Source organism: Toxorhynchites rutilus, chromosome 1 (genome assembly GCF_029784135.1).
Source record: "Toxorhynchites rutilus septentrionalis strain SRP chromosome 1, ASM2978413v1, whole genome shotgun sequence".
Lineage (NCBI taxonomy): Eukaryota > Metazoa > Arthropoda > Insecta > Diptera > Culicidae > Toxorhynchites > Toxorhynchites rutilus.
The window spans coordinates 61,622,462-61,633,054 of NC_073744.1; the positions used below are offsets into that span (position 1 = coordinate 61,622,462).

General features: G+C 36.4%; 1 protein-coding gene and 1 pseudogene across 4 annotated transcripts in view; both read left to right on the forward strand.

Annotated features, from left to right (window-relative positions):
* Window positions 1-3,973, forward strand: part of LOC129775444 (Y+L amino acid transporter 2) — a 74,031-nt gene extending 70,058 nt beyond the window's left edge. For all 4 annotated transcript variants that reach the window (XM_055780219.1, XM_055780225.1, XM_055780198.1 and 1 more), the window contains one exon: window positions 2,478-3,973. In XM_055780219.1, the coding sequence (XP_055636194.1) occupies window positions 2,478-2,545 (68 nt within the window). In that variant the 3' untranslated portion in view covers window positions 2,546-3,973. The remainder of the gene's footprint in view (window positions 1-2,477) is intronic.
* A 404-nt stretch (window positions 3,974-4,377) lies between these two features.
* On the forward strand, window positions 4,378-7,018 carry LOC129775023 (uncharacterized; annotated as a pseudogene).
* Window positions 7,019-10,593: the final 3,575 nt, after the last annotated feature.

Here is a 10,593-nt window from a genome sequence, read left to right on the forward strand (position 1 = left end):
CCACAGATATAACCCACTTCCAGTTTTAATTTAACAAAGCCACAATTTTAGAGCACAGGCGGAAAATTCTGTTTAAATTCGTTGAAAATGCAACAAGTTGATACATTTTTCACTGTAAACGTACTATTTAGGATCTACTGTGTGAGATCATGCTTTTTTTCAATAATATAAATGGTGTATTTGATAAAAAATACATTTTTTTAACTGTTTTTTCGCTGCACTACAAATATTATATTAATTTTTGCGTAACCAGAGGCGCAATAAAGTAAATTTACAAGGCAGCGTTTTTGGGGTTAACGGGCCGTGGCAACTATATTGCCATCAGTTTTTCCCAACTGTTTCAATAGTTAAAATTTTTTCAACGATAAATATTTGTTATTCTTCATGTAAGGATTATGTTCTCTGTAGTTGGAGTCGATTCGTTGCCTAGTTTCCACGTCCTTATAAAGAGTTAGATGAATTTGTATACAGGAGCGAAGTAAATAGAATGCCAGGTATATTACTCCCCGCTTTGTTTATGTAGTGGAAGGCAAATAAAAAAAAGCAAAAAGCAATTTTAAAACCATCGACTAAATGGATCTCAACGACCTATCTATTGGAAAAAAATTAAGACATTCTGATTCCTTCGTCACCTTCAGTTCTGCTATTGTTCCGGCGTCGTGGAACGTTCCATTCCGATATTTTGCGGAAGCACAATATTTGAAAAAGTTTACGACTACGAACAAGCTTAAAAATTAGCTTTCCTAAATATTCTACATAATAGAGACGAGCATTGAACATGATGTGATAAGACTAACAACCTTTCTTCTAAAATCTCTATCAATGTTAAACCCTTTGAACCCGGCTCTCTTTGAAACTTTCGGGATAATAGAGTGTCTCCTCTTTTTTGATTCTGATAAGTGCTTGCTATCAACAAATGTAGAATAATTTTTAATACCCATCGACTCACCTTGTCCGTCACGAAAAATCACACGAGAACGAATAAAGAAACCAGACCTTGGAGTAGACATGGGCAAGGCAGTTCACTTTGATGAACGGCTCTGTCGCTAACCGTTAACCTAAGTGAACCAGTTCATTCGCTCTTTCGTTTAGCGGTATCAACACCGGTATCAAGAACAACATTGAATAATAGCTGAAACCCAACAAACATAGGTAGCTTTATAGCTATTCATGTCAAGGTATTGATATCGTTAGACTAGCCATTTTCTAATTTGTATGGTTTTCTATTCACTGAGAGAAAGAAAAGTTACTTCTTCAAAAGTCACACATTATATGTTAAAATATGTCGAACTCATCATCGAACTCTTCCATAAACCATTAAAGTATTACAACATCATGAGGATTCCTAACGTTATATTATAGAGTTGATAATTAATATCTATGCATTATTTATCAAATCAAATTCACATTGTGTCCATATGAGGGTCGTTCAAAAAATAAGTTTCAGTGCCTCAGAAACCGCGGAAAAATAAAGTTAGGACAAAAAACAAGTTATTTTCGTAATATTTTCTATTTTTCTACATAATCGCCGTAACGTCGCATTTTTCATAGCGTTTTTCTATTCGCACGAGTTTTTCTATTCCGAGCGCGAAGTGCGTAGCGTCCAACTTTTTGGAGTACGATGTAACTGCGTCACATATTTCTTCAGTATTATCGAATCGTTGACCGCCGAACACCTGTTTTATCACCGTACTATTGTGAAGTTTTGGACCGATTAAGAACCGAGATTAAGAACAAAAGGCCGGGTTTATTGACAAAGGGAGTGTTCCTCTTCCACGATAAAGCGCGGCCCCATTCTGCTCGCGTAACTCAAGAGCAATTGAAAAAATTCAAATGGACTGTGTTCGAGCATCCTCCTTACTCCGCAGACCTCGCCCCTAGCGACTATCACTTATTCTCGGTGATGAAACAGGTGTTCGGCGAACAACAATTCGACAACACTGAAGAAATTCGTGACGCAGTTACATCGTACTTCAAAAAGTTGGACGCTACGCACTTCGCGCTCAAAATAGAAAAACTCGTGCGAATAGAAAAACGCTATGAAAAATGCTTCGAACGTTACGGCGATTATGTAGAAAAATAGAAATAAAACGTGGATTACGAAAATCACTATGTTTTTTGTCCTAACTTTATTTTTCCAAGATTTCTAAGGCACTGAAACTTATTTTCTGAACGACCCTCGTATAATCAATTCAGCGATATATTCTTCTCTGTTAGTCTGTGACTGTTGCACACGATTTTTAATTACTCAAAGTGTCTCACCTCACTTTTAGCACTGTCTTACCAACAAGCACCGCTACGCTAATTGAAGTTAAACAATTGCTAATAAAGTGACCGTTGCACAAAGTTAACATGCACTAACGATATTTCATGATGTTTCAATTCACAACACAGTTACCCGCATTTCTCTCCCTAGAAGTTACACAGATCTCGGAACGACGACGACGTTTCTAATGTAATCTTCTCTTGTTTTCTAGTGGCCCTCACGCGATTCCTGCAAAAAATGCTCATGGTCGTTGGCAAGGCCAAACCAGCTCAGGTTTAAATCATCTCATAATCAGGATAGTAGAAGGAAAGGCAACGATCAGTAGTTACTGAGAGGACTACATTAAGTCAAGGACATGCATTATGATTATCATTATTGTAAGTGAAACTATTATTACAACAACAAACAAAAAAAACAGAGAGCGAACGGATAGAAGAATTGTTACGCCAGATTGTTGTTAGGGGAGAACCCCGAAACTGTGGATATTTGTGGCATTTGATTGATAGGTCGTTATATCTTAGAAGCGTTGTTTTTATCAGACTCACGAAAGGTTGTTTTTGTTTAGTGCTTTTTTAAATATAATATTTGAACATTCCATATAATCACAGTTAAAGTGATCCAAACAGTACGACTATGTTTACCATTACTTGAAATGTATTGTAGGATTTTCTTGGCGACAATATGTTCCTGTTAGATATTTTAGATATTTTCGCACTGATCTGCTTAAGAGAATCCAACTTAAACACAAAATGAGAGAACAAAAACTTCAGAAAGTGTTCATTTTACAGTTAGTGGTAATTGACAAAATTTCATTCCAATTTTCCAACAGAAAAAAGTCAACAGTAACGATAGAAATGAAAATAGAAACAAACATAACACAGACAATCCTCGACTACACATTCCACCACTATGAACCATTGTTGCAGACTGCTAAAGCAATAGTTGTGTTGCTCATATTCAGGATAGCACATATCACGAAACATGAAATCGAATCTCAAGTTGTAATTATTATATACCATATCAATCCTTCGTTTGTTAACACGCCGATCAATTATTTGGAGTTTCCATTTTGATGGTACTGCAGAAAAGGATGCATTCAAATTATACTTGTAAGTAACTGATTCAAATTTTGAAGCGGTAAGCATTGCCATTCGAAAATGTTTTAAATGTGTGAAATCCGTGTATTAACGAAGTTGTATTTGCTGATACGAAAAAGTCGTTTTGTCCCGCTGCTTGAAAATTGAAATGATGAACCAAGAACCGCACCCACTGCTCCCGCAAGGAGCCAATGAGAATGATTAGAAGTGATCAAACATTGTTGACAATAATCTAAATTTTAGTGTTTTGAATGGTCGAACTGAGAGAGCAAATAGAGGATTTAGTGGCTGATTAAGCCAATACATTATACACACCGCTATGTATATTCATGGAATTCTATATAAGAGCAAAAACGAAGCATATTAGATGTGAATATTAAAGAACACAAAGCATGGATGTGAATGCCGTATGTAGCAACAATCTCGACTGTCTGAAAACATCACTGCAGTATATACTCAACCGAATCGCGCCATATTTCGGAGGGATTGTAAAACGAAAGCTTTAGCTTACAAGGAGGGAACAGTTCAGACGAGAGAATTAAAGCAATGGCTGATGAGAGCAAACGGGTAACGTTAGCTACTATAGAACAATAAAGTGTATTACAGCAAATTGTATTATCTTTAATTCTCATCTTTGAAAAATAATTTAAGAAACTCGTACTAACTGTTTCGCACAGAAATGTGTCTCACTTAAGTGCGATTCACATACAACATACACGTCACGTTCACGTCCCGTCACGTCACGATACGTCAATGATTCTACCATGCAATTCCCATGAAAACATTCACATACACCAGCAACGTAACGACCCGTCAGCATACGTTCAACGAAAACGACCGGCAGGATTTGTAGAAAAGAATAATTGACGGAGACGGACGGTTTTTGTCTGGGCTTCGTGTCTCGGCTTTTGTTTTGATTTGGTTGTACAGTAATTTACATTTAAATCGACATTAAGCTAATTTAACCGATCTGTGATGCAACACGTTTAATTAGACATTTTTACCTCTAATTGGACATTTTTGTAAATATTGAATTCGGGGCCCAAATTATGGCCCCACATTGAAAGTCGCTAACAGTCGCGAATGGCCGATTACTGATCAAAATCGACTCCAATACGACACTGAGTGGTGCCTCAGCATATCGCATTATAAGTAACTTACTGTACTTTTTATGCCAACATATCGCTTAGCTCCAAATTTCGGAGTGAAAATCATTCGCGACTAGTTGAGAGAATTATTCTATTTATTATTATTGTTGAATAAGGGTCGGACTACGGGGTTTAAGCATTTAAATAATTGAATTCAATGATTCCCATTGAATTTTCCAAAATTCGAAACTGATTTTAGGCATGCAGATTTGAAAGAGTGCATTGCAATTCAAAATTGTTGTAGGTGGCGACACCATGAATAAAATTAATTGAATCATTCGTTTGGCATTTGACGTGACGGTGCTGGTGGAAGCAGAGTCCTGGCACCCCTATCTCAACCAGTGCAAATTTAGCGTAGGCAGCATAAAACTAGGCCCGCGGCTCACGTATCAAAGTAAATAAAATACCAGGTATATTACTCTCCGCTTTTTTCATGTAGTGGTAGGCAAAGAAAAAAAGCAAAAAATAGTTTTAGGAGAATCCGCGATAACAGTGGCAGTGATTTTAAAACTAGCTTCTTTGTATTGGAGAGCAATATGGCGGTGTAATATACCTGGTGTTCTATTTACGTTGCTCACGTACCTCGCACATAATTCAATCGAACTGTCATGGTCAATTTTGTTTGTTTCGCAATATTTTGATGGCGTTTTCGGTGTTTCGTTTCGTGTTAACTTACAAAGTTATGTTTAATTTTTTTGAGGCGGCTCTTGGAAATCATATGTTAATCTTGTTAGGCTACGCTGATAGCACCGGTTATATGCCTTGTTAGCGAAGGAATTTTCTGCGGCAAAATGTGCCGAAGGTCACCTGCGATCATCATGCTGGACCAAGCGGAGCAAGTTTTCTACGTCTTTTAGGGTGATTAATGGCTCCGATCAGTACGATCTTACGCACTGAATCTATAATTCATTCCAGGACTGAGGCGGTTCAAATGATTTTTGTGGATATCGGCGCCTCGATGATGATACTTTTCGTTGGATTCATCGCAACAGGGCCACCCGGTATAAGGTTTATCGGGCCTGGGGCTCCCGTGTAGGTGGTTGTATATCTTGCGTCGTGTTTATGGAAATAATCTACATACTGGAGATCGCCTGGATATTGATTCTTTGCTTCTTTAGTATGGTTACTTTCGTGTTCACTATTTTCTGGAACATTTGTGAAAACCCGGATCTGCGGTCCCATCGGAGCGATATAGTTTTGACGTAATTTTGTAAGTGTGTATTATTACTCGTGGAAAAAACGCTTGTTGATGAATTTGTTTTAAATTCAGATTTTATGTTCTCTGCCGGGGTCAAACAAGAGGATATGAAAATTCGTGACCAGAGCAAGGTTGAAGCTTTCTGCAAAGATGTGGAAAAGTGTGAAATCATGTTCATCATCGCTACTGTAAGCTATTCGCTGATTATCCTCAGTTTGGTGCAATATGTGCTTGGCAGTAAATTATGCACATATTCGGATCATGAAAAGTTCCAGGAGCTTCGGGAGATGCAGAATCTGATCGAAATGGAATACACCGCTTTGTCCGAAGGGTCGTTTTGAGGATACGACCCAGGGAATTTTGTTCGAGCACAGCACTTGATATTGCCAGCAAGTCACGCAACCGATTTGCAAAAAAAAAATTATAAAAAAATGTCTCAGATGTTCTTACATTCATTCGTATAATCATTGTATCGTACTATTCGGGTGAATAAGTTGACATAACTTCCGATTCTTTGATCAGTATTCATTAAGTATTAAACTTTACGTTATTACAAATGACCATTATTGTAGCTCCAATCGTTTGTTCCATATCTGTTAAATTCTTCCTACGTAAATCATATGTAAAACATAAAAAAGTTTGTTTCTCTCATTTACGCCAAATTTCTCAACGTATAACTTTAATCTGACTTGTCTTTCTATGCGCACATTTCTTTACACTATGCTCTTCTTTGTTACTATCAATAATTACATCAATGGGACTCAGGTTTTGAATCCGATAAAACTACGGAAAGAAGGAAACAAGTGAGCAAGTGTAGGATTTTGGTTTCGTTGTCGGAACCAAGTGAACTTTTCAGGATGGTTTTGTCCCTGTATTTAGAACCAGAAAAAAAATGGAACTAATAACTTATACTAGGGGATAAACTTTCGGTTTTGAAAAGAAATTTCCTGCATCTATGCATCTGAATCGCATTATAATAACATGATAACAATGACCAGATTGATAACTGTTTTGGAAAATCGACTATCCGAGTGTATTTAAATTTGCATAGTAAATAAATGAAAAAAAGGCACCTTATTTGATTTTTTTCATATCGCAGCAAACTACATTTGTACTGTGTTTAGTTTCTCAAACTTCTAAATGATAAGGAGAAAGTAACGTAAGTTCCCCGACCAATAAATGCTTGGAGGACACACGTGGAAAATCAACAGCCATGGGAGCAACTCGAAGAGACGTTCGTAAGATCTTGACCAATAATGTCACCAGCGTATCGAATTCGCCTAATAAATGGATATGTTTTGAAAAAAATATATTTTATTTTACTCGAACTATACTTTTTACGGTTTTGTTTCTCTGAAATAATTGTAGTGGACGTCATTTTTGAGGAAGCATGTTGGTTACTGTTCCCTAGCTCGTAGCCTCGTCTGGTTGAACCTGGTAAATCGGATTCATCAGATTTGCTGGTGGCTTGGGTGGATGCACCTGACAGGTACGAATTCTCAAGATTGATGTCACCAACTTCATAAGCTTGACTGTTCAAGCCAAACACAGCAGGTATACTTGGCGTTTGCAGGTCGGGATCTTGAGAACACAAAAGCAAATTTTCCCTGGATAAACCCGACGAATTGGATTTCGAATGGCCGGAAACTTGGAGCTCATCATTCAGATTGAATGAGTCTGATGTGTTTGATACGTCAAGCGTTTTAATATTTTCAGACGAATGTTTATTGCCAACGGCGGTAGCTAAATTTAACGAAAAAATTTGATTGTATATGAAGTCTAAGAAACATATTGTTGTACCTGATGCGTCGGATTTGCGTCCTACTTCTGGATCCAGAAGAGATACGTTACGGTGGGTGTGACTTTGGTGTGATAAACAGGAACTATATGAATCCTTCGAACTATAAACACATGCTCCGTTGAGTGAATCGGATATGAGAAACTCACTTTGTGTTAGGAATAAATGAACAATATTTGGTAGTTCTAGCCTGCAGTACGTTTACGTAAATAAATGAATACCTGTCAGGTTTTTGGCAAAAATCAAAAACAGTGGGAACAACTGCATCGGTTAAATATAGTTGGGTTACGCGAGAATAATATGAGTTGCGAGTGAAATGTTTTGAACAAACTCTCACTGTTTTAAAGTTAATGGAGTCGATGTTAATGCAAATATTTTCAGCATTTGCAATAGTGATTCCGTTAGTCAGTTTTCTTCGGGAAACGATGTTTGGATACCCATCCGGAAGTTTCATTTGTTGAATTGCGATTAAAATCACTGTGGCAGGATCGCACGAAGCACTTCATTTTATTATTTTGATGTTAATTTATTTCAATAAGACACGATCGTAGTGATATTGGACAACTTGAGTAGAAACTGTTGAAATGCACCAATCTGTTGACGTTGTACGTTGCGTATGATGAGTTTGTTTGTAAACATTTTATAAACAAAAACAAAGGTTATGATTTTTATGCTCGTGATTTTCTATGCTGGCTACGAAGAGGCGGCCATCTTGACAATCCCCTGCATAAAATGGATTGCTGTCTGTCTGTCTGATTCTTATGGACTAGGAAAACTACTGAACCGATCGAACCTTACTAATTAAGCAACTTGGCATACTTAGTTTTCCGAAAATTTATCTAGACTAACATATTTTGATCATTTTTTCATAAAATTTTTCTACTCGAAAATGGTAAGTCCTTCAAAAAAGTGATCTATGGAAGACTTTTAGAAAAATAATTGAAATTTCAGAAAAAAATACATATTTTAAACATATTTTTTGAAATTTTACACAGAAAAAAAATCGATTTCAAAAACTAAAAGTCGATTTTCTCAAAATGGTCATCTCAGATTTTGATGAAATGGCAGATAAATGGTAGATAAATATTTGTCCTACAACTCTCCTATACATCGCCACTTGTGCATATTTAAGGCAAAAAAGTTTTTCTAACAAAAACCTTTTCAAGATTTTTTCTCGAAAATAGCATCCAACGGATGGATATATCCCGGTAAACGTATTTTCTCTATTTCTGTTAACCGGCGTAGTTTATTACGGTTACACTTGGGGTTGTTAATACCAGCACTGCACTTGTAATCCTTGCAAATCCTGGAGATCACGGCTTGACTCATGTTGCTAAACAATGTCACACTTTTCTTTGTTGAGTTCTGATGATTACGCAGAAACAAAATAATGCCATTTATTCTCCGTCACTTTATATTTTCTGCCGGTCACGACTGGTAATTTTCAAACAACTGCAGAGCCATTTTATTCTCCTTCGGTTATCTATACAATCCATTTATTATTATCATATCTACAGTGACTCTTAATAGAAACCTAAATCTACAACAACTATTCGATACCTAACCGACCGATCGAGAGACTTTCGGCAGATGGCTATTGTTTGAGAGCTGTCGTTGCTCTCTGAATTGAAACATATGGTATTTAACTACAAAAATAAACTGAAAACTGTACTTTAGCATCCAAGGGTCCCCACAAATCCATTTCCCCCTGTTATTGATTTTTTCTATAGATGTACAAAAAAATAGAAAATTTTCAAGAAAAATCTTGAACAAGTTTTTGTTATGAAAACTTTTTTGCCTTAATTATGTACAAGTTGCGATGTATGCAAGAGTTCTAGGGCACATGTATATCTACAATTTATCTACCATTTCATCAAAATCTAAGATGACCATTTTGAGAAAATCGTCATTTGGTTTTTGAAATCGATTTTTTCCAGTGTAGGATTTAAAAACAATATTTTTTCAGTATTTTTCTGGATATTCAATTTTTTTCCTCAAACTGTTCCATAGATCACTTTGTTGTAGGAATGTTGTAGGAAACCATTTTTGAGTAAAAAAAATTATAAAAAAAAGATCAAAAATATTTAGCACTTTCCATATATTAGTCTAGATAAATTTTCGGAAATCTAAGTCTGCCAAGTTGCATAATTAGATAAGGTCTACACGCCCAGAAAGCTTCATTAAGATCTGAGAGGGTCATGCCAAACCCATAGACGAGTTGGCGAAAAATCCGTCTTATGATAGTTCGAGACCCCTTCCCACGTTCTAAATAATTTGCCATACGAATGAAACACAAATTTTTGCATAACTCGAAAACTAATCAAGCAAATGGAGCCAAATTTGCCATGTGAAGGTTTTAGGGGGCAAGAAACGATTCTATGGTTGTTTGACACTCCTCTCCCTCTCTAAGTGGAGACTGCCATACAAATGAAAGGTCTGTCATAAATGAAACACATTACACATTAATCAATCACGCAAACGGAACCAAATTGGGCATTTAAAGTTTTAGGGAGCAATAAATGTTTTTTTGGTGGTTCGATACACCTATTTCCTCTCTACTACTTCTGGAATGGAAGGGGGGGTCTCATAAAAATAATACACATATTTCAATCAAACATATTCCCACCAAACATGACAATTGAAAATTTTCGGAAAGCTTCGAAGAAAATGGGAAAATTTACGAAAATTTTATTTCCATATGTTCTACAATTTCATAGTGACAAGCGTTGTTAGTCCATTTGATGTTTGCGCTAACGAAATTGATCTTTGTTCGACAGTGGAAATGGATTTTAATGTGATAAAACTCACTCCTATAGTTTCTTCTATCTATATAAATAAAAATGGATCGCCGAATGTGTTGTTGAGAGCAAAACTCGAGAAAGGAATTGTCCGATTTAAGGCTGTCTTTATTCTATCATATAGAAAACATCAAACATTTATTCCATGTAACGGAGAAACATGCTATTTGCAAGTGGTTGAAAAATCTTGAACGAGAATTGTGTCTGAAAATAATATGATATTACAATGACGTGAAACGTGAATGTGATAACGAAAAATAAATTTTGGGCGGGACGAAGTTTGCCGGG